At 42.2% G+C, this 24,033-nt stretch overlaps 2 protein-coding genes across 3 annotated transcripts in view; both read left to right on the top strand.

Annotated features, from left to right (window-relative positions):
* Window positions 1–6,737, top strand: part of RIN2 (Ras and Rab interactor 2) — an 80,943-nt gene extending 74,206 nt beyond the window's left edge. For both annotated transcript variants that reach the window (XM_066625129.1, XM_066625128.1), the window contains 2 exons: window positions 1,703–1,866; window positions 3,640–6,737. In XM_066625129.1, coding sequence (XP_066481226.1) covers window positions 1,703–1,866; window positions 3,640–3,960 — 485 coding nt within the window. In that variant the 3' untranslated portion in view covers window positions 3,961–6,737. The remainder of the gene's footprint in view (window positions 1–1,702; window positions 1,867–3,639) is intronic.
* Window positions 6,738–13,483: 6,746 nt separating this feature from the next.
* NAA20 (N-alpha-acetyltransferase 20, NatB catalytic subunit) lies at window positions 13,484–23,619 on the top strand. The gene is made up of 6 exons (XM_066625213.1): window positions 13,484–13,630; window positions 14,675–14,699; window positions 16,898–16,988; window positions 18,079–18,214; window positions 19,324–19,469; window positions 23,290–23,619. Exons 1-6 carry the CDS (start codon window positions 13,578–13,580, stop codon window positions 23,373–23,375), a joined length of 537 nt encoding a protein of 178 aa, XP_066481310.1. The 5' UTR covers window positions 13,484–13,577; the 3' UTR covers window positions 23,376–23,619.
* The last annotated feature ends 414 nt before the right edge of the window (window positions 23,620–24,033 follow it).

Below are 24,033 nucleotides of genomic sequence, written 5' to 3'. Positions count from 1 at the left end.
GCAGATAAGTGAATCAGCAGATAGGAACTGCTGCAATATTACTGCTTTAATCATTCTAAAAGTGTTAGAAAGTAGGCCAGTAGTATTATCCCTGTATTGCAAATGGGGAAAGAAACTGGAATTGAGAGAGAGTTTGTGGCAGAGGCCAATTTTATTTGAAGACTCCATTGTTCATAGTAATTGTGCTGTACTAACTCTTGCTTTACTCGTGACAACACAGATTAGTCTTTGTGTCTGAAAAAGCATGGATTGGGGAAGCTCTACAACATTACCTGGCGTCCCAGGTTATAGCTCCATATTCTTCCAGCCAAAATTTTTTTCCTCCTGTCATCCTGCAAATACGCATTTGATCCTTGTTGTGTATATGCAACATTGGGCAGAAATGGTTTAACCTTTGTCAGAAAATGTGATATGTGAATTAGTCTTCTCTTAAAAATTCCCTTTGACTTCCTTTGGGTTCCTCAAGAGTAAGTAGCTCTCCATCTCAGTTTAAGTGACATTTCAACAAACAAATGTAGGACCTGGAATTTGTACTGTATAGAGCTTTAAGGCTTTACTTTCAAACCTGCCCTGCATCTGCAGTAGTTTGGCTCACCACCAACCAGCCCAAAATACTGAAAGCTTCCAGAGGCCCCTTCCCTCCTGGGGAAACTTAAAAGTAAAATAATGCTGAAGAAGTTAAATTTGGCAAGGAGCATCCCTTTTCAAGAGCAAAACAAGAACAACCTGGCCAGGCTTCTGACCTAGCAGCTGGATAGTGATGCTGTTTTGGCCTCCAGATTGCAACCAACTTTCCTGTGTGTGCACTGTTTGTAGCAAATTTCATTGCTCTCACTTTAATCCTAGGCTGGGGAGGCAGGGAAGAATGCCATTTAATGTGGAAGCACATTTAGTGAAACGGAGCAGAGAAGTGTACCAAACCTCATATGGAGAGTCTGCTTAAGCAACACGTTGACCTTTGTGCTGTTCTTCTCCTACCTCACTCGATATTGTGCTGCATGGATCAGATGAACAGAGTGGCTCTAGCTGATCATGCTGATAATTGGAGTAGCTCACGATTCTTTTCAAAACTTCTGTTTAAAAGGAATCCTCCTTAAAGGGGCTGATATGAGATGACCCCTCAACGTCTGCACTCTATCTCCCCCAAGTGGTTTATTGCTCCAATCTGCGGGTCAGAGTGACTTCTGGTTTACTCCAAGTATCTCCTGGTAAACCAGAAGTTGCTCTGACCTGCAGATTGGAGTGATAAACCACATGGGGGAGACCCACAGAGGGGACTACGGGCCTCCTGGACCCTCTCCAAGGCTTGCTAACCCCCCCCCCCCCCCCGTAGGATGACAAGTGTCTCTGTGCCCACAGTGCCGTGATCGCTGCGGAGCACCACCAGGGCACATCACCCCTCCCATTCCCTGCCCCCGCAAGCACTTACCCAGCAGTTCTTGAACTCCTGTTGTTGAAAAGGGAAGATTTGCTGAGGAAACTGGCATGAAGGCAAGCTTGTCCACCCCACTACTAATCCTTCTCATTGAGGAGTCCTAGAATTCCCTGGAAAACAGCTTGAATATCACTAAGATGGGTGCCACTTCATAGAGATATCCCCTATTAAACTAATTTGTAGAGTCTGGTAGTACTTAATAGTAGACAAGAAATCACTTTTGCCTTTCTAGGAAAATTATAGAGCACTTTCCTTCTTTTTTTACAGGAGGCTACTACTTGACAAGTGCATATGGAGCACTTTCTTTAATAAAAAATTTCCAAGAAGAACAAGCAGCCAGGGTGTTGTGTTCAGAAACTCGGGATACCCTCCGACAGTGGCATAAACGGAGGACAACGAACAGAACAATTCCATCTGTTGATGATTTTCAGGTACAGTGTCTTCCAGAAGACTTTTTTTTTATAGGCATGTTAGCCTACTAGTACTAGAAGTGCAGTGTTTGGGGCAATTTATACATTGTTATTGTTCACCTCAGAAAAAACTAAGGGCTAAATCATATCCAACTTTCTAGCGCTGATGAAGCTGTGCCAATGGAGATACAAGTCGTGTCTCGTTTTCTACTAGGGTTCTGTTCTGGAACCCCTAGTGGATAAAAAAAATTGATAGATACCAAATGAGTGGAAAAACAGCTGTAAAGACTCACTTCTAGGTTTCTTGCTCCTCTGTTGTCACCCTACAATGATTGGTATAGACACTATACCCCATTCAGCCACTAGATGGGGTGAATAATGGAATCTAATAGAATGAAATTATAATTACTTAACAGCATGAAGGTAGGAAATTGGATTTTGATACTTTTTTCCCTTGTTAAAAGGGATTTCAAAGTGGACTTCAGTATCAGTGGTAAGTCAAATCAGTGGATACTAAAGTCCCACCTGTATGCTGCATCCTGCTGTGGGGTGGGGGTTGGGGACAGTCACAGTGGCCTCCTCAAGACAAGGGAACATTTGTTTCGTTTACTTTGGTGCTGAACAGTGGCTGCATCAGCACTGGAAAGGTGAATAGGATTGGGCCCTAAAAGTAGTGTTTGATGGCCTGCATTTTGTACTTGCCCAGATAGTTCCAATATTTTGGGTTTGAATTTTTCAAGCAGATTTTTTAATCTAAGCAAAAATAAGCATGTAAGTTGTTTTTCTCCTTTCAGGAAAGGAATCTGTGGTGATTACATCCTGGATGCACATTTTGGCCTTTGCTTGATCTATTTCCTCCCTCCAGTGACTCATTTCATGTAGTCTTAGGACAAGCTGTATTCCAACATGCATATTCTGTCCTTCCTTTCTCTCTTCCTTCCTCATTTCTATTTTTTCTCTCCCTCCTTCTTTTCCTTCCTCAAATTCTCCCTCTTCTGTTCATTACCTTTTTTTCGTATCTATGGGGTGTTTATTTCCCCCTTATGTTCATAATATTTGTGTTTTTAGACACATTTATTTACTAAAACAAAGAAATGCAATGTTAACTTCATACTGTATCCGAGTCTGGTATTTTCTCCTCAGAGAAAGCTAGTTCACTTAGCATGCAGCCAGTCCAAAATAGGTTGAAAAAGATTGTAAACCTCATGACATGTTGATGGCAAATAAACTGTTGGAGTCATTTAACAAGTCCTTTATCACATGGGCAAGTTGAGAAAGAACTTAGACAATCTTCACGCACCTAATTGCCTGTAGGAGCCCTGCAAACTAGCCCTGAGGATATTTACCTATAACAGTAGCTGGTACCGATAAAATTCTGCCTTCAAGGAACACTTACCATATCACTTATCTGAGATGGAATCTCTACATGCAGAGAATTCTGAGTTGTGTTCTAGCATGTATTTAGTTCAGAGAGCATTGGACAGCCCTACTGAATCTCACAAACTCTCTGCATACATTGAGAGTGTGCATTAGAACCCACTCCACAGTTCAGTAACAAACCTAAATAATGATGGGCAAGCTGTGCTTCAGTTTATCTGCCATTACTGGCTTCTTTACAGAAAAAAAACCAGGTAAGTTTCTGAGTAATCTTAGTATTCCTTGGAACACAGTTTGAAGACCACTAACCGATAGCAAGAGTAATTGTGCTTCACAGAACCAGTGTGTGGGTTTGGGGGAAGGTTGATAAGGTCTTGAATGTGAATTTTTATTCCTGTGTATTTTTTACCTCCACAGAACTATCTTCGAGTTGCATTCCAAGAAATAAACAGTGGCTGTACAGGGAAGACCTTGCTGGTGAGACCTTATATTACTACGGAGGATGTGTGTCGGCTCTGTGCTGAGAAGTTTAAAGTGGACAATCCCAATGACTACAGCCTGTTTCTTTTTATTGATGACACCTGGCAGCAGCTGACAGAAGACACCTATCCTCAGAAAATCAAAGCTGAACTGCACAGTCGACCGCAGCCCCAGGTCTTCCATTTTGTGTATAAGCGCATCAACAGTGACCCTTATGGGGCCATTTTCCAGAACAGCAACAATGACCAGACTTCATAAAGCTAATGCTTTTTGTTGTTGGGTTTAAGTGTTAAAAACATCCTTTGCTGACCAAGGTTTTAAAATTAAGTGACCTGCAGGGCTGTAAACCAAGTGCCTACTAAGAACCTGAAGAGCAGCCATTATTACTGTCTGTAGATAATATGTATATAATAATTAGGCTAATTTTACAGTCTTGGTACCACAGTGTACAGCCAATGGAGCTGAACGTAATGGATCACAGATCTTCTCAAATATACTGCACTATGTCCATCTGCAGATCTGTTCTGCATTTTATTCTCAAGTCAAGCACTATGGTGGGCAGACTGTTTGGTCTACTGTTGGTGGACTGCCCATTTCACCAGTGTACATACGCAATACTGTCCGATGCAGGGCATCAGTAAACTCTGTTACATGGATAGTAACAGCCTTCTTTAAAATAGTTTTAAATGTAGTATTTTACTGAAGGCAACATGTTTTTATATATTTCACAGAAATTTTATAGCAGTTGCAGGTAAACTGTCATGGTTGGTTCTTAAAATATTTTTTTAAACTATAAAATATTCTATATGCATGTGATTTTTTTAACATTAATATACAAAATAAATCTCTTGCTGGTTTTAGAGTATTGCATTGAACATCTCTGTGGGGTGAGGTTTATCTTTTTCTGTCCTGATGTACTGAGCTTTTTAAAATATCAAACTTCATTTCTCTTTAAGAATTGATATGATTCTGTAAATGATCTTTACTTTTGACAAAGCCTTCTACAGACCTGATGTGCTGTGTTCTATATATTTGTTTTATAGATTACAATCATGAATGGACAGATAAATTAGAAGGAGGGTTTGAAATAAAACTTTATAAGCAGCGGTGGGCAACCTAGAGGCCATGGGCCACATGTGATGCATCAGGGTTCAATGTGTGACCTGTAAGAATTTGTTTCCTGTTGCCCACACACAGTGCACTAACCATGCACTGATTTCAATAGTGTGGCCCATTGAGATAAAGGAGGACCACTCATATGTCCCAATCACTAGTCTAGGTTGCCCATCACTGATAGAGACCAGTGTAGAGAGTGAACTTAAAGAACCTCTCTTAGGAATAAAATTATGAGGACATGGTTCTCAAGATCACTTACCACACTTTAGTTACTCCTTAATATACACTAACTAGTCTTCTTGTACACAGAGTTGAGGTCAGAGAGTGGGAGTGGATGTGGGGGGACAGACAGTGTTCCATCTACTTTGTGGAATGCTGATTCTACTTCTTGTTGGATGTTGTTGGAGATAGAGAATGGGTGACGGTCACTACAAATGGAAAAATAAACACTGATATGTGAAGACATCCTGTAGTCTGCTGGTTCAGACTGCTTGCAGAACATGGGCAAAGAAGGTTGTGAAGGAATTCATTTTAATGTTTAAAGTATTGTAGGCATGTACATTGATTTGACATCTGTTGTATTAAAAACAGCAGAAAAATGAATTGTTGCATTCATGGTTTTAAACAGACTGAAGCAAGCAACATCAAACTTGTCTGATAGTGGCTGAAAAGGCATATATTTCAAAGGTGTATTGAGTTACAAGTTTCTCAAAACACTGGAAATCCCAAATCTTTGGCCTGGTCTGCACATGCAGCAAAATATTGGGCGCTGAGTAGATTGTTCTACTTCAAAACTACAGGTATGGTAATAGCATTTTGAAAGCTCACTTTTATTAAAATGAAAAAATCTCCCTGCAAGTGGAAACCTAGTCCAGCACACTTTTCTCACTGGTGTGCTGTTTTGTTTTGCTGTGGGTTGCTTGTTACATGATGATGCATTCAAAGACAGCATTTCCCACAGCCCAAGGTGGTACAGTCTACTCAACCCACTTCAGGCTTCTACCATTTTAGCTGACTATGTGCTCAGGCCTAAGACTGCAATCTTATCCACACTTACCTGGGAGTAAAACCTACTGAATGTGTTGGGACTGGCTTCCTAATAAGCACACCTAGGTTTGGGCTCTTAGAAGGAAAGGTAATAAGAAATTGAATATGAGGATTAGAAGATGCACTAACAGCAGTGAGATGTGAGATCCCTAACTTATGTAATGGAACCACAGAGCTAAAATGACATTTCCAATGACATGGAGAAAAAATTCCTTACTAGCATTAAATATGGTGATATCTTATTTCCTGACTTTGAACCAAGTCTTCCCTAAAGCCGATTTGTTCTCCCAGCTATCTGTACCTAGCTGTAGCAGTCTCTGGAGCCCTAGAGGAAAGGGGAAAAAATCCTAGGTCTTGTGGGGTAGGAGAGAGTTTTCCTATGTCAGTAGGTCAAAACTGAATCACTAGATAAAACTCTCAGTCTGAATAATGGGTTGATACTTTGTATAAGAAACATGATTAAAGAATTATATGGATTTATTGGGGCTTCTTGTAGGTCTTAAGATTCTTAAATTCTGCATCTCAGTAAAATATTGATAGGGAATTTACTGATATCCAGGATTTTCGAGAATCTGGCCAATCTGGATAGTTCAGGTGTCTTCCAAACCATGTGAATGCTTTCTTGTGCTGAATTCTTGATTGCTGTACTATTATACTGCAGGGTTATGAAAATGTTGCCTGACTCTGCAAATGAATTCTGTATGTAAAGATGTGTACTTTTTTGTTTGTTTGCCACACATCTGCCACCTTGACATGCATTTTATGTTGTATTTCATTTTGTAAATGATAAAGTTGTAGTTTTGCACATAATACATTGTAATACTTTACTGTACCTATTGTGTCTGTGTATTTTAAAATAGTTTTGTCTTTAAGTTGTCAAGTCCTTGCACCTGTAAAACTGAGCTATGCATTTATTGACAGTTATTGTATAGTCCTACTCATGTAGTTTGCTATAAGTTGAGACATAGATCTGGTTCACATATTTGTATCCATCATTTGATTTCTCATCATTTGGGAAGTGATGATTGAATATGTGAACTGTCTGTGTTGAAAATCATGGCTTGACAGATTTGCTGTTGTAAATGATGTGATTTATTCATACGCTATAAAAATGAGCTTATGTTTGTGAATGATCCCTAGGACTCATTCACACATTTTGAAGTGTGGGTTTTAACACACAAAAGTGGGGATGGGTGAAAAGTCAAACATTTACTTGACAACTGTTTCCTACACATGCAGCCTTGAGGAACTTAGGATTTGCTGTAATATTAACAGGCTTGTGACTAACAAATCTATTTAAGCATAAATGTTCATAGCCTATGTAGTCAGCTTCATCAGATACATAAAGTGTAATCTTCAGTAGGCAGAGGTATAGAGCAGTGGTTCTCAAACCTTTTAGTACCGGACCCACTTTTTAGAATGACAGTCTGTCGGAACCCACCAAAAGTGATGACATCAACTAGGAAAATTTTAAATACCCTCCGTATGACAAAATCAAATTCAATTAAGTAAATTAAACATAATAAGTAGAAGTTTAAACATTAATTTAAAATGAAGGACCACCCTCCTAACCCTCCAAAGCAGTTGCTGATCTGTTTTTTAAAAAAAACCATCCCCAAACATCCCAAAGACGGCAATCCTATCACTTAACCAGGATTAAGCCCCATTAACTACACAGGCCAACACACATTTTGTTTGCTCAAACATTACACCAATTCCTGGGTATATTTGGGGTGCCAATTCCCAAAATGGCATCTGTTTTGCCCTATCACATCTAGTTTTGGAGGCCTACACCATGGCTTCCTCATGAGAAAGCTGCTTGAACCATTCACTAATGAGGCTATACTATAGCTACAAAACTAGATGTGATAGGGCAAAACAGATGCCATTTTTTGAATCTACACCTCAAATTCATATCAAACCACCATAAAGTTTGGGGAAAACTTTTCTGACACTCAATTTTGTAGGCCTGTGCTATCATTGTTAAAAACATAGCAATAGTAGCGTGTACAGATCTGTAACATTTCCCCAAATACAGTCATATACGATAGTAGCATCAAGTCTTTTAAAAATAAAATACACATTAAAATGAACGGGGAGCCAGAGATATGCTGATATAGAGGGAAAAATTGGAATCTAATGGCAGGAACTACAGAAGGTGACACTAATAAGATGAGATTTAAAATCTTACATTGTACATTGAGATTAGCATGGTTTTCATTCACAATAGTGATAACTGGAGATAGCATTACTAGAAGGATGTTATGTGTGATATGATACAAATTACTGGACCTTATTCAGAGTAGATACAATAGAAGCAATATGGACATTTTAATTCCATCACTTCACTCATCTTTTTTTGAAGTTACCCTGTTGAAGAATCATCAGTTTCAGAGTTGCCATTGAGTGTTGTGGAAGGTTGAACATTCTCCTCTGGTGCATGAATGTTGCTATTTCTAATGTAAGATGTGTCTGTTCTTTTGAGTAGAGAATGACCTACTTTGTCCTGGGGAGTAGGCCACCTGTGGGAGAGAAGAGCATGTATCTCATTGGAGGATACATCCCCGATAGTATATCTCAGTGGTCTTTAAGCCATTTCTGCCCAACTTTTCATATATGCAACAGTGATTAAATGTGTACACCTATGGGCTGGGCAGAAATGGGTTAAAATGTAACTACCTAAGCCACATTGAGATGTGAACTTTAACCTGTAGCATGGAACCCACCTTCAAGGGCCCATGTACTCATCACCGTCCTTTACTTGGACTCCTTGGTAATTGCTTCTCCTGTGCCACTCCTATATGCCTGCATATTGCTACATATTGTACTCCTATTGCTACTCCTATATGCCTACATATTTTGAAATATTTTTATTGTGCATTTCTTCTATCCAAAAAGAAGACATCAAGATGGCTTACAACAAAGAGATTTAAAGCAATACATATCAAAGCAACAACAGGCCACATAAACAAAGCCAGGAGAGAATACCAAAAACAGAATATTCTGCCATAGTGCAAGGTACAAAGTCTTCGTGAAAAAGTCTTAAAAGATGACAAAAAACAGGGCAGATAGCTTTCTTAAGGCATGGAATTTCATGTAGTAAGCACCACAACAGAAAAGATTCTTAGGAAAGCGCCCTACAGGTAGACCACAGCTGCGATACAAGGACATCTGCAAGAGGGATCTGAAGGCCTTAGGGATGGACCTCAACAAGTGGGAAACCCTGGCCTCTGAGCGGCCCGCTTGGAGGCAGGCTGTGCAGCATGGCCTTTCCCAGTTTGAAGAGACACTTTGCCAACAGTCTGAGGCTAAGAGGCAAAGAAGGAAGGCCCATAGCCAGGGAGACAGACCAGGGACAGACTGCACTTGCTCCCAGTGTGGAAGGGATTGTCACTCCCGGATTGGCCTTTTCAGCCACACTAGACGCTGTGCCAGAACCACCTTTCAGAGCGCGATACCATAGTCTTTCGAGACTGAAGGTTGCCAATACAATACAATAATTAAAAAGCCAGTGATTTTTCTACCAGAGTACTGTGGCTCATTGGTGTGCTGTGAATGGTCTGAAGGTATGCTGTGGGAGTTTGGAGCAGGGTCATAGTAGGGCAGAAACTTGAAAAAAATGGTGAGTGGTATAGGGCAGTGTTTACAGGTCAACATTGTAATTACATAGTAGTACTCAGAAAATGAATCTGTACTATGGAGTGGTAACAGTTGGGTGACAGATGTTGAAGTTCTGGTAGAATTACTAAAAGGCCTTCTGTCTGTAGTTACAGATGATGTCATCAGTGGGATTAGTTGTGGCTCTCTGTAAAATTTACTATGGGAAAATGCCTGAAGCATATATCTACCCTGGGCTAGTTGTCCTTTCTGCAGGCGCTATTCTTTTATTTATTTTGAAACATTCATTTCCTGTCTTTCCTACTTTTAAGAAGTCCAAGGTTGGTGGCATGCAAAGTCAATGCAAAAACAGTCAAAAGATTTTTTTAAAAACTGCCCACTGAAGTACTATGGCATAAACACAACCAATGCAAAAAAGCACTGACAGCCACAAAAATCATCCATCAAAAGACAAATAACCCAAGTATTTTACTGTGCACCAAAATGAGTGGAAATTGGGAGCTTTGGGGTTGTGGTGGGAGATAGTTCATATAGTTGGGACCACCATCAAAAGGGCTCCTCTGCTCTTTATTCAACAAAGGGTTGCTACCCCCCATCACCTTCTCCCCTTTCTATCTGTACCATCATAGATGAAATGTGGAAGGCACATCGAGGCATTACCATCCCCAGTAACAGTAATCCCAAAACATGAAGCAAGAACTACCTCTATAAGAGAAGCTTTAAGAGAAGAGAGATAACCATAAGCGAAAAGAAGCTTGTTTGTTTTGAAGCTTTGTAACTGTGATAAGCTGATTTTGAGCACCAGTTATTATTGTTATTATCTTGTAGTGACTGCTGCTATTACATTTAAGCTAGCAATAGCTTCCACTTGATCAATATCGGCAGTACAGCTTGCATTGGTCAAAAGTACACTCATCCCTGGAGAACAAGACCATCTGGAAAATCCTATATACTGTACCCAGTAACACAATATTGCTGGTTTTAGAAGATCCATGGTCTTGTATCCTCTGTTTCTTTTTATATACCAATGCCTAAGGGCCCAATCCTATCCAACAATCCAGCAATGGTGCAGCCGCTGGTGCATACCTTGAGGAGGCCTCTGTGACTGCCTGCCTCCCCCACCACAGGATGCAGTGCACATCCATTGGCACGGCTGCACCAACACTGGAAAACTGGATAGCATTTGGCTCTAAGTTTGCCTTAAGGCTGAGAGCAAGTAAACACTGAAACAAAAGTATTAGTTATCAAACCTGCAAACTCAAGATGGGGGTGTGTGCCCTGCCCTCCCAATGATGATCCTGTAAATTTCTCCTGAAACTGACACCACATCAAATAGGACTGAGGCTTCAATCCTATCCAACTTTCCAGTGCTGATGCAGCGGTGCCAAAGAAACATGCTACATCCTGTAGTCCGGAGGCAATCACAGAGACCTCAAGATAAGGAAATATTTGTTCCTTTTGGGGCTGTATTGTGGCTGCATTGGTGCTGGAAAGTTGAATAGGATTGGGTCATAAGTTTACTTTGCACTGCAGCACAGCTTTTGAGAATAAATAAAGTGTGAAAACCTTGGTAGAAGAAACTATTGGGCCATGTTTCAGATTCTTAATTTCAGTAAAAGTGCATGTCCATCTGTGTGAAAAAAAATTTGTTTGTTAAAAACAGGTTTTGGCTGAGAAGGGATTGTTTCAATTCAGCCTCAATTCTGCATGGGCATCATTTCCAAAATATTGTTCTCATGTGTCTTAACACATCCTGCTGTTTTGTGCATCCAGTTCAGTTATTAATGGCTCCTTCCTGTCCATTTTGCTCTGTTCCAGCTTTTACACCAGCCATTTTCAACCCCTGTGCCATGGCACATTGGTGTGCTGCAAGTTCACAGGTGTGCCACAGAAATTTGGGAGAAGGTCATGTATTAGTAGGGCCAATGGGGGGTATGAGCTCCCCACTGGCAGCATGGTGTGCCTTGTCAATTGTCAAAAACCTGATGGCGTGCCTTGTCAATTTCAGTGCCTTGTCAGTGTGCCGTGAGATGAAAAAGGTTGAAAATCACTGTTTTACACCGTCCACAGTGTCACTGTGCTCATATTACTTACAGGGTGGGGACTCTGAGAGACAGTGGTGTAGGGCAGGGGTGCCCAAACTCTGACCCTGGGGCCACTTGCGGCCCTCGAGGTCTCTCAATGTGGCCCTCAGGGAACCCCTAGTCTCTAATGAGCCTTTGGCCCTCCGGAGATTTGTTGGAGCCTGCACTGGCCCAATGCAACTGCTCACAGAGTGAAGGCGACTGTTTAACTTTCACAGCTCTCGCATGAGCTGTGGGATGAGGGCTCCCTCCACTGCTTGCTGTTTCATGTCTGTGATGCAGTAGCAGCAGCAAAGGAAAGGGCAGCCTTGCTTTGTGCAAGGCCTTTTATAGGCCTTGAGCTATTGCAAGACCTTCATTCATTCATATAAGATCATCTTTAATAGATTCGTTTAGGTAAAATTATGTAAATTTATTCAAATTTTAAATGCAAATTAATTATTTTTTCCCCGGCCCCGGACACAGTGTCAGAGAGATGATGCGGCCCTCCTGCCAAAAACTTTGGACACCCCTGGTGTAAGGTAACCAGATACAAAGGAGGATAGAGTGCCAATAACTTTAACCATTGTATAGAAGAAGAAATTTGGGAGGTGCTGCTCAACATGGAAGGGTTTAAAAAGCGGCACCTGCTAAAATTCCCTCTTCTATACAAAGGTTAAAGCAGGGTGACCAGATGTCCTCTTTTTCCAGGTCATGTCCTTTTTTTCTTAGCCTCATGTCCTGGAAAAGAATTTAAATATCCTTTTCCCTGTGAGCAGACCCCTTCAGGTAGCACATAGCCTTCTTGTAATTAATAAATCTTGCCCTCTATGCCTCTAATAATACTTCTATGACTTGACTGCCTCCTTGGACTTACTTTAATTGTAATTTTTTGTTTCATTTCACTATATAATGTGAAAATTTAAGTGTTTTTAATGCCTTATTTTATGTTTTTACTTGTTACTAAACTGTTTATAAACTGTGTTAGTGGACTGGGGCATTTGCTTTGGCATGGGTAAGGTGGGATATAAATTCCTTAAATGAATAAATTAAATAAATCATATGTAATAAACTATATGTAATAAAGTTTTAAATTTAATAATGAGTACAATAATGAGTACAATAATGAGTGTACAAATTAACCACAAGGCCAATATACGAGTGTTTTTAGCTTTTGTTTTCTCATGTCCTGCATTTTTCATGGATGTCCTACATTTTGGGGTACCTTGTCCTCTTTTGCGGTGATGACATCTGGTGACCCTGGGTTAAAGGTATATAGGCAGTCTGTCCCCCTTTGCATCTGGTCACCTGACAGCGGTGGGCAGTGTGATGGATGGGCTCATCGCAGTCATAGTGAAAACAGACACTGCAGCAAAACACCCTCAGGTTGCAAGACAGAGAAAGCTACTCAACCCATTTCTGTGCACACATTTGATCCTTGTTGCGTATATGCAACGTTGGGCAGAAATGGCTTAAACAGCCACCCGCATCACCCCCTTCAATCCAACCCGATGGAGATTCCGAGCCGATGCTCAGCTGACTGCAGACACGTCATGCTCCCCCCCAATACTGTACTACAAAGAGCCCAAGCCTATGCATGTCTACTCAGAAGGCAGCCCCATTAGAGTCAATGGGGCTTGCTCCCAGGAAAGTGTGGCTAGGACTTCAGCCTCAGAGCCCCACCCTGTGCCTGTCTACTCAAAAGGAAGCCCCATTCTAGTCAATGGGGCTTACTCCCAGGAAAGTGTGGCGAAGACTGTAGCCTAAAGGACTCTCCCGACTAGCGAGAAGCGTTGGAGAGGTAGACGCCATGAATCTAGACTCTAGTCCCTTAGTCTCTGGGGCGACCGTGGAGCGTCATGACGTAAGGACTACGCGTCGCGTCACACGCTGTCCTTTAGGCCTCCCTTCTCCGGCTCAGCCGGCGTTGCCAGGCAACCGAGCGAACGGAAGTGGCTCCGCGTGAGAGCCGGCGGTGGGAATGGAGTAGTTCCGGGTCGGCCTGAGTGAAAGACGCTCCCTGGACAGACCATGACTTCTCTGCGGGCTTTCACCTGCAACGACCTCTTCCGCTTCAACAACATGTGAGGAGGCTCCGCTGGTCCCCGCTGGGGAGGGGGCGGGGCTCTGGGTGGCTCTGTGGCCACTTGTCCAGGACAGTCCCTGCCTTTGGTGCCTGCCCTGCTTTGCCTTCTGGGGAGCCTTGAGTTGCCTTCAGCTGCCGGGGCTGCGTGCTCGGAGTCACCCCCTTCCCGCCTCAGTGCGAGCGGCTGGGGAGTAGCACTCTTGTGCCCGTGTGTGTCAGCACGTGTGTATGCGCCAGTGATTGCAACCGGTTTGTGTGGCACGTTGGTGTGCCGCAAACAGTCTGCAGGTGTGCCATGGGAACTTGGGGGAGGGTCACTTATTAGTAGGGAGAGCCACGGTGGTGTGGTTTGGGAGGCGGACTCAGACCTGGAAGATCCAGGTTCGAATTGCTCCTCAGCCATGCAGCCGCCTGGGTGACCTTGAGCCAGTCGCTTTCTCTCAGCCTTGCGTACCTCACAGGGTTGTTGTGAGGACAAAAGGAGGGGAGCAGCCCTCCTTTTGCACACTGCCCTGAGCTCTTTGGAGGAAGGATGGTATAAAAGTGTGAATAAATACATTGGGGGGATGTGAGCCCCCCACCAACAGCATGGTGTGCCTTGTCACTTGTCTCAGAACTGAGGGTGTGCCTGGACCATTTGAATGCCTTGGCAGCATGCCTTGAGTTTGAAAATTGCTGGTATACACCAGCTATTTCTCTATTGGAAATTTTGCTATTGGAGTTTGCTATTTCTCATGTTGCAGCCGGTATGGGCAGCATTGGACTGTCCCATAATACGGTATTATATTTTCTGTTGGGTGTCTGTAACCAGAAGAACAAGTCCCCTCCTTGCTTTTAAATCGGCACATCGAAGGCTCTTCAGACTACTGTAAACACATACATCACGAATCATAGAGAGTAGAGCTAATCAATTTGGGGGCTGGAATGTAGGATAGGAGAACTCTCTTTCAGAGATCCTTTTCTTTTTATCCTGAGAACTATATCCACCTCAAAATTCTCTTTTTTTTAAAATCTTAAATGGTTTTCTTATGTTTCCCCACAGCAATTTGGACCCTCTCACAGAGACTGTATCCTTTTAAGCCTCAAGCCTGGAAGATGCCATTAGCAGTTACCGAGAGCCAGTTCACATGTTTTGCAGTGGCAAACCCATGTTTATCATTGAACACACACTCATCAGAGAACTGCTGCTAATCCTAGCACCATGCAGGTGTACGTTATAATGAAAATGTTTTACTCCAATGCATCTACTATTATTTGTAATTACCACAGATACTCACCTATAGTACCTGACATTTTTGCCAAGTAATCAAGCTCCAATTCTCACTTCACCTTATCTCTGGGTAAATCAGAGGGCAAAGCCTTTCAACTCTGAAAAGTTTCATTTCTCAAGCCTCAGACAGGCAGGCTCAGCTCCTTAGAAGCAATTAGTTTCTACAGCAATGGTCCAGCCAAAGTTAACCTTTTATTCTCCTTCCTTCTGCTGCAGCCTGGTTCCGGTTCTGCTTGGCAAATGCTTGCAAAGCAGGTCTGTTTTTTGAAACACCAGGATGGGAATCCTCCTTTCCATTTGAAGCAGGCTACAATTCAGTGCACCCTTACTTAAGAATAACACCCATGGAAAGCAGTGGGTCTACTTCTGAGTAAAAAGGGTTGCAAAGATATGCAGCTGCATCTCTCTGCTGTGAATTGAATTGCACACTCCCCGTTATGTGCTATGGGTTGTATGTTGTACATAGAGCTTCTGGCTTAACACACCAGACACCTTAAAGGTGGATTTGATTCCTGGTTCTCCTACAGTGGTTCCCAACCTTTTTCACTCGCATATCCCTTGGCAGCCCATTTCCATAAATTGTACCGTTCATATTAGCAAAATGTTTGTAATTAATAATACAAGCCCTCCCCTCCTCCATATGAAAGCCCAGACTTCATGTATTTATCACAGTGTTTTCTCTTTTTATCTGTTTGAAGAACAGAAGACTCTGCCTTTGCACTGTTTTGCACCAGAAGTGTGCTGAGAAATTCTGGGTTGTTGTTGGCAACCTTCAGTCTTGAAAAACTATGGTATCGGGTGATTGATCACTTTCCATATTATGTTTCAGCTTTTTTACTGTGCTAGTTTTCAATCACTGGTTCATACATGAATTGATGACCAAAAACTAGCTATTGGTGGGGCTTTCACAGCCAGTGAGCTACCTCCCTTCCTGCCTTGCTGCTCCTTGCAAGGCATTCCTGTCTTGCAAGGCATTCTGGAGCATGACCGGCCTTTTTCTGCCATTATTCCATTCTTTTTCAAGTACCCCTAAAGGTCCTGTTGAGTGTCCCTGGGAGTACATGAATACCAGGTTGGGAACCACTGTTTTACTGGTATGTAGTTTACAGTGGACTTACTCTGATAGTGCTTACAAGAAAGTGATGAAGACCAGAATTTAAAAAGAAGAAAAATGTATCTTATGATCTTTTACTATGTTTTTAATAAATTAGAGACTACGGTTCTTAGCTAACAATTAGTGGTGGGATATTTTTCAGGATCTGGTCTCAAGTAAAATCAGACAAAACTATAGTCAGACACCCCCCTAAGTTTAACCCCCGACTTATCCGAAGGTCATAGAAAATTCCATGATTGTTGGCTCAAAACCTGCCCTCGACTTATCTGTGGGATCAACATAGGCGGGTATCTGCGGTTTGTATTATGTATCTTGTGCATAGATGTAAAGGTTGCTATAGGTACACAATAAAAAGCAATACATGGAGCAACTTTGAAAGACTCCCTTAATACTGGTAGTATTGTTCTGTATTGACACTAGTGATATTTCACTTTTCTCTCCTCAGTAGTAGTAATATTTTTTATAGCACTTTTGGTGTTCAAAGTGTTTATAATCCCTTTCTATTCCTTGCAAGCTAAACAGTGAAAGTATTGTTATCCCCATATTTCAGATGGGGAGTGGGGGGAAGAGTATGACTTCCCTAGGGTCACCTGAGTGAGTTCAGAGCTGAGATGAGGTTTGAACCAGAGACCTCCCAGCTCTTGTTATTAGTTAATATAGTTCTAAATATAGCTCAGCGAAGCTTTGCTGTGATTTTGGATACATTTCTTGGAGAAAAGCTGTTCTGTGATACTGATATGTATCTTAGCTTTATCTGTGATGTGCAGGAAGTTTGCTAAGTTGCACAGTTAACTGGCAACATCTTACTGTAAGAAACCAATAAGTGCATATAGAAGAGCTCCTGTTGGGGTGAACTTTTCTTAACATACAATATTCTATAGTATGGAATTCCATTTTACTTACAGTACTTGGCTCACTGGCCAGAGTATTTTATTGTTGCAGAAGCACCTGGTGGAGAGCTGATGGGCTACAGTAAGTATAACAGAGACCTAGTGTCTGGGTTGTAATTATTTTTGTCTTTTTAAATGCATTTAGGCTCCAATCCTGTCCCCCACCACCAGGGCTGATGCATGCATGCCAAAATGGTATGCACTGCGTTCTATGGTGGTGGGGGGCACTCGGGCAGCCTGCAGGAGGCGAGTACACTTTTCTACTTACCTCATGGTAGGCTGCGTGAGTGGCATTGGTCTCCTTGGACATACATCACCTTGTTTGGTGCCATATGTCTGAGGAGAGAAAGGGGAATGTCTGAACAAGAGGAGATAGGATCCGGTGTGCACCACTGCCATCAAATCCACCCACTTGCTTTCTCCCCTGACCTGAAACACTCCCGCCCCTCCTGCTGCTGATTCACCTCTCACTGGCTGACTGAGATCTCATCGCCAGACTGCACTAGCAGTGTTGTCATATTTGCTGGCAGTGTGTGATGCCATTGTGTGGTGTCCACCAGGATCTGAGCACTTCAGCCTGAATCCTGCAGGCTCTGCTGATGGAATGCATGTTCCAGCAGCTGAGCACAGAAGACAGGATTGGGCTATGAGTATTCTGTTCTCCTATGGATCTGCTCCTACTAGTAACTTTTTTCTAGGGCTTATAAACCAGACTTTATCTTCCTTAATCCTCTTTATGGTCACAGGAGTTGCATGCATTTGTTAGTCACTAACCTGGTAGTGATGGGAGGTTGGTAAGAGTTTGTCAGAGAGATGAACTAAAATCCTCCTCAGCCCTTCCTCTGGGTCCTGAGATTGCACCAAGCATTGCTCACAGACGTTCAATATTCTTTTTATTTAAAGAAAGCTGAGGTGTTCAGAATTCTGAGTGCTGTGGCCAGTACTAAATCTGGTGTTTATGAGTCTGTATAGCCCAGTCCTTAGCTTCTACTATGAGGCCTAGCTCTGTAGTGGAAACATTTTCCCCTAGCTTTATGTCATACACTGCAAATGTTCCAAACTTTGAAACCAGCACCAGAAATGGTCACAGGCTTTGCAGATACATCAATAGTGAAGTTTCCATGGAATGATCATGTTATCCTAATATACTAACTTGCTGTGTTTGTCTGCAGTCATGGGCAAAGCAGAAGGTTCAGTAGCCAGAGAGGAATGGCATGGCCACGTTACTGCACTTTCTGTTGCACCTGAATTTCGCCGACTGGGTTTGGCTGCTAAGCTGATGGAGCTGCTTGAAGAAATATCAGAAAGGTGAGGCATGTTTTCTTGGTCCCTGTTAACTGGGAAAAGGGACGCCTTTTAAAGCATTCAGTATTTTTAGGGAGATTGTAAGTGGCCCAATAGATTTCAGCATGATGTCTTTTTCCAATGGCTATTTGCTGGTATCTTCTTTCTGCCTTGCTTTTGTGGTAAGGTGATGAACCTCGTAGACAGAGGTTCCCAAACTGGGTGTAGTGACAAGTCCCCCGGGGTGTTGTGGACTGCAGGCCAGCCAAGCTGCTCAGCAGTGCAGATGTGGTAGATAACAGATCAGAGGCTCTGCGCTGTGAGTTGAGGGTTGCACACGCTGCTGTGCGTGCCCACCTGCTGATTTTTGGGCTGTTTTCCAGGCGCAAATGTGGAAGTAAGCACCCATGACATAGTGCGTAATGGGCACTTCCAGGTTTGGCAACCTGCAGAAGCAGGGCATCGCTGGCTCTGTATGTTTGGGAAGTGCTGCCCTTGGGAAAAGGGAACTGTGTTCTTATTCCTTTATTACATAAATTGCTTTGTGATAGTGTTGAAAATAAACATATAAATATTATTAATAATAAGCCTGATTACCTTGATCACTAAGCAGAAAGCAAACCTGCCTGTTGTTCCTACTGTGAGCAACAGAAGGCCTTGTTGCAGCAAGCGAATGGAACCTGAGAAGGAACCTGAGAAGCATTTTATAAAGTCAGGAGTGTGTCTTAATTTTGGATATGGTGGGATGTTGATCATTTGACAACTTATTGCTTGGCCCTCCTAATTATTTGACCAATTTCAAATACTGCCAAGGATGTCCTTGTGTAATTGGTCAGTTCACACAACGCAATACAGTTAGGCTTTCATGCAGCACAATTCCATGCACGTTTATTCAAAAGCAAGTCCCACTACATTCAGTGAGAGTCATTCTCTAGTGTGTTTTAATTGCTTCTTAACTGTGGCTTATTGTGATGTCTGAATTGAGCCAAAGTTTGCCTGCTTGATGCAGACATCTTTTCCTATTAATTAATATTTAGGACTATATAGGTGTTTATTACAAAATCTTGTAATTGTGCTATGTAACTTATTTATCAGCTATTTTATCTCATCATGTCACTTTTTTCTTAATAAAGGAAAGGTGGATTTTTCGTGGATCTCTTTGTAAGAGTGTCAAATCAGGTTGCAGTGAATATGTATAAACAACTAGGCTACAGTGTTTACAGAACGGTACTAGAATACTACTCTGCCAGCAATGGTGAGCCAGATGAAGATGCTTATGGTAAGTGTTTTGAAAAAAAGAAATTGATATATTTGTGTTTCAGGCAAACTTGGAGATCTGATAAATTTAAGGTTGGAATTCTTTGTACTCTTCTGTAAATATGTCTTATTCAGCCAAAGATAAGTACGTAAATGTCTCCCCTTCAGCCTGTACCTCCCATTGAATTAAATGGGCCCTTGGAATGCCCAACTTTTAGCAGGTGGTTGGAGAGACTTCTCTGAACGGCAGTACTTGTGAAAAAGATCTCTAGACGTTTTAATAGACAAGCTAAACATGACCCGACAGTGGAATGTGGCAGCAAAGAAGGTAGATGCAATTCTAGACTTCACCAACAGAAGTATAGTATTGTGATCACAGGAAGAAATGGTACCACTATAGTAGATTCTACCTGGAATATTGTGTCCAGTTCTGGGTGCTAGAGGGATATATTGACAAACTGAAGTGGCTCCAACTGTGTGGTGGTAGAGGGTGAAGGGGGTAGAGACCATGTCATACAAGGACAAATTGAAGGAATTAGATGTGTTTGGAGAAGAGATAAGGCGTGACATGAGTGTATCTAAATATCTGAGGAGATCTCAAATGGAAGATGGAGTGGATTTCTTTTTGGTTACTCTGGAAGTAGGCCCAGAAAAAATAGTTTAAATTACAACAAAGGAGATTTAAATGAACATTAGGAATAACTTCCTAATTAGGGTATTACAAGCTGCTTGATGTTGCAACAGCCCACCTTGGAAGGTGGTAAAAACTTCTTAACATTGAAGTATCTAAGCCAGGGGAGTCAAACTCGTTTCATACTACAGGCTAAAATTAGCATCCATGGTGTTTGCTGAGAACTGGAAGTTGCATCATTAAGCAGGTGATGACCAGAAATCAACATTTTGTTTTAAACTAGGAACTCATTTGCTGCAAATGATAGAAAATATGCAAATCTTGATCATATTTTCAAGATAGGGGACAGCCTAATAATGTCGGATGCAGTGCTGCTTCTGCTGAGCAGTGTTCCCTCTAATTTTTCCCCCTACTGTGCAGAGTAGTAAATGATCTGAGCAGTACATAACCGCTATCATATTATTTATTTATTTTTCACATTTTTATGCCGCCCTTCCTCCAAGGAGCTCAGGATGGTATACACAGCTGCTCCCCAAAAGAGTAATGACTAGTCTGACTTAACTATAATGACCACGCCACCCACATTATCCTGTCCGCCCTCAACCAGCATTCGCTCTCTAATACTGCTGCCCTCAGTCACCACACCTAAGTTACTGACTCATTTAGAAGCAGCACTTCAGTCAGCAGGTCTGTACATTTTGCCTGGCTCCCACTGGCGTGAGAGAGATTGCACAACAAAGGCAAGAGATAAATTGGCAGTAACTTTTTTCTTTCATCTCCTATTACAACTGTGTTGCTGAGGAGTCACATCACAGCTAATTCATAGCTCAATTATCACATACCCACTTATCATGTAGGCCGGATAAGGCACTTCCATAAGCCTTGTGTTTGATACCACTTGTCTATGCAGAAGCTGGATAGCCATGTATTTGGGGGGGGGGGGGGTGTTCTGGTGATTTCCAAAATTTCTTAATTAAAATAGAAAATTGTGGTGTTACATGTTTTTATTCCAAGGGTGCTTTTTAATAAATTATAATTGCTTTAAAAATGTGCTAGATAGGTGCAGCCACAGTACTATTTCTAACTGGAAAAGTAATCTATTTTAAATTCTGGAAAATATCTTAAACACCAAAATGCAGTGTTCTTTGTTTTTATTCAGCTATTTCAGCACCAAAAAGTGAGGTGTTGTGTTTTTGTGCATTTTAATTAAAAAAAGAAAAACACTCATGTATCAAGGATGCTGTAGTTGTGCACACCCTGCAATGGCAGGGTGTTGGATTTGATCCTGTAGATCAGTGTTTCTCAACCAGTGGTATGGGTACCACCAGTGGTACTTGAGTTGGTGTCTAGTGGTACTTGCAGGACACCTGACACCTGGTGGCATGTCCAGGAACATGGCACAATGACAGTAGGAGGCTCCAAGGCATGCTTTTCAGTGCTCAAAAAGGCCCTCTAGTCCACCCTGAGCTTCTTACTTGTGTTTGCCACATTGCATTTGGGCTCCCAACCCAAAAGTGTCTGGCAATGATGTCATCATTGGGTACTTCTGGTGGTACTTCGAATAAGCATATCATGTGAAGTGGTACAGCAGAGGACAAACATTGAGAAACACTGCTGTAGGTCATTTCTATTTTCAGTAGCCCATACTGAGTAATTAGAACAGCAGTTTTCAACTAGTGTGCTGTGGCAGACTGGTCTGCTGCAAATGGTCTGCAGGTGTGCTGTGGGAATTTGGGGGAGGGTCATTTATTATTGGGGCCATTGGGGGATGTTAGCCCCCCCCCCCCAGCATGGTATGCCTTGTCAATTATCAAAAAGCTGATGGTATGCCTTGACAATTCACCTTGTCAGTGTGCCCGGAGAAGAAAAAGGTTGAAAATTGCTGAAGTAGAATATGAAGGCGTAAGAGATAAAATAAAGTATAATTTTACTTGAGGAATGTGGCAATTGGAAAATTGTGATGATTGCATCTAGTTTAATGTCATGATGGCAACAGACAATTTGCAGGAATCTTTTTTGCTGCCATTTAACTTTTCAGATGTATATCCCACTCAAGGGCTCAGAACAGCATGTGGAGGTGTTTTGTGTTTTCTTCTACATGTTAATAGTTGTGTCCAAGGGATTAACAATGTAAAAATAACAATAATAGTTCAAGACAATAAATGAAGCCAAACAAACTTAAAAGGACCTGTGTTTTGCCAAGCAGCATGGAACGCTCAAAAAATGCAAGGGTATAGTGGATGATGATGTTTCGAGAAAGGCATATGAGGAAGAAACTAAATTGTCAGCTTTCTGCATTTTAAAAATTCAGGAGAGTGCTTTTATTCTTTCTAGCAATGAGTGCATTAGCCTCTACAGTTGGGCTGACCAAAGTGGCAATTCATAAGTTTTATCGTTTGCACTTATACATCACAGGTTTGATTAGAAAGGACCCAATCCTGAGCCAGGCCAGCACTGGTGCTGACCTCCAGTGCCGGCACTCGGTGTCTCAAACATGCTGTATGCATGCTGTGCTGAGCGCAGTGCAGGCTCAGAGTTAGATGAGAGCTCTGGGCAGTGGTGAGGGCTTCAAGGGCGGGGGGGGGGAAGTGTGCTGGGGTGGTGGGAGGGACCAGCAGAGCTCTGCTCTGCACTCTGCTCTGATCCTGAACACCATGTTGGGCCTACCAGGGGAAGGGGATGAAAGTCTTCCGAGGCTGCCATGGGATGCAGCCATAGTTGCTTTGGTGCTGCTGCACCCAGCAGTGGTGCCGCTTTTAGGATTGGGCTGCAGGTTCTTGGTCAGTATAACCTATGCTTTTCTGTCATGGTTGGAGAGGGAAACTACGATAGGTCTTCAGATTCTGATTAGCACACTAGGCTTGTGGCAGAAGAGGGAGAAAGTGTATTGCATCACTGCAGATGTCTGTCTCCCCCAGCTGCTTCTGTGCCTCTTTGTAGCTACAAATAAGATCAGGTACAATGTATGCTGCTTTTGAACCAGCATCAATAGTGCGAATTTTTACCAGATGCCTTGGTAGTCTCTTTGCAGATTGTGGAACCTTGCTCAGTTACATCTGCCTGCATACAAATACTATTTCTATGAAATAAACAAGTGTGAGATAAATCGAGCAAGCAATTGAAGCATGTGCTGTTTTGGTTTGGGGATAAATTGCAACTTTCTTAGGAACACATATGTTGGCAAATAACACTGTGTTTGTGGTGTTCACAGATATGAGAAAAGCCCTGTCCAGAGATACAGAGAAGAAATCGATCGTACCATTACCTCATCCTGTCAGACCAGAAGATATTGAATAAGCTTTAAACTATATTTATAAAGTGTACAGGAAACACTTTTCAGAAAATACTGAAGCATTTATTTTGAAGATCAGTGGAAGTCATTGGAAATCCTGTGGCAGTGAGGAACAAGTGTGTAAATTTGATGAAGAGCTTTCATTTTTAGGCTACTTGGCTAAGTTTTCTAAACCTGCTGAAATAGACTTGCAACTGAAATTTCTCACTTATGGTTTTATTTTTAAACTAATAAACTTGCTGTATTGAATTATTGTTGAGAATATATTTTGTTCCTACTTGAATTTGGGGCTCACTGGTGTTCATCTTTATGCTTTGACACAGCCTTAAAGTAAACACAGAAGCAAAATAGTGGGTCCTCCTTATCCGTGCACTTGGCACCTGTGGATTTCATTAGCAGTGGAGAACAGGCCTGCAGGTGGAGGGCCTCAGAGGACCTCCTCAATGTGGCTGCAAGGCACTTCTGGTTCATGCCAGTGACTTTTGGTTGTGTCTGGAGGTGTGCTGAGGCTTGGAGAGGCCATATGTATTTCTGGCTGTGTCCAGGTCCTCTGAGGCCCTCTAGCTGCAGATTTCATTATCTGTGGAATTCCATGTCTTGGGGGGGACGGACGGACCTGGAGTGGATCTCCTGCAGATATCAAGGGCCCACTGTAAAATCCAG

This window comes from Tiliqua scincoides, chromosome 4 (assembly GCF_035046505.1).
Source record: "Tiliqua scincoides isolate rTilSci1 chromosome 4, rTilSci1.hap2, whole genome shotgun sequence".
Taxonomy (NCBI): Eukaryota; Metazoa; Chordata; class Lepidosauria; order Squamata; family Scincidae; genus Tiliqua; species Tiliqua scincoides.
This window is presented reverse-complemented; position numbering and strand designations above follow the sequence as displayed.

What these genes read in the sequence shown, in the direction of transcription:
- NAA20 (XM_066625213.1), top strand. Translation starts at nt 13,578, where the DNA reads ATGACTTCTCTGCGGGCTTTCACCTGCAACGACCTCTTCCGCTTCAAC. An exon ending in TGGAGAGCTGATGGGCTACA is followed by an intron (nt 16,989 to 18,078) that starts GTAAGTATAACA and finishes GTTTGTCTGCAG; the next exon opens with TCATGGGCAAAGCAGAAGGT. An exon ending in GCCAGATGAAGATGCTTATG is followed by an intron (nt 19,470 to 23,289) that starts GTAAGTGTTTTG and finishes TGGTGTTCACAG; the next exon opens with ATATGAGAAAAGCCCTGTCC.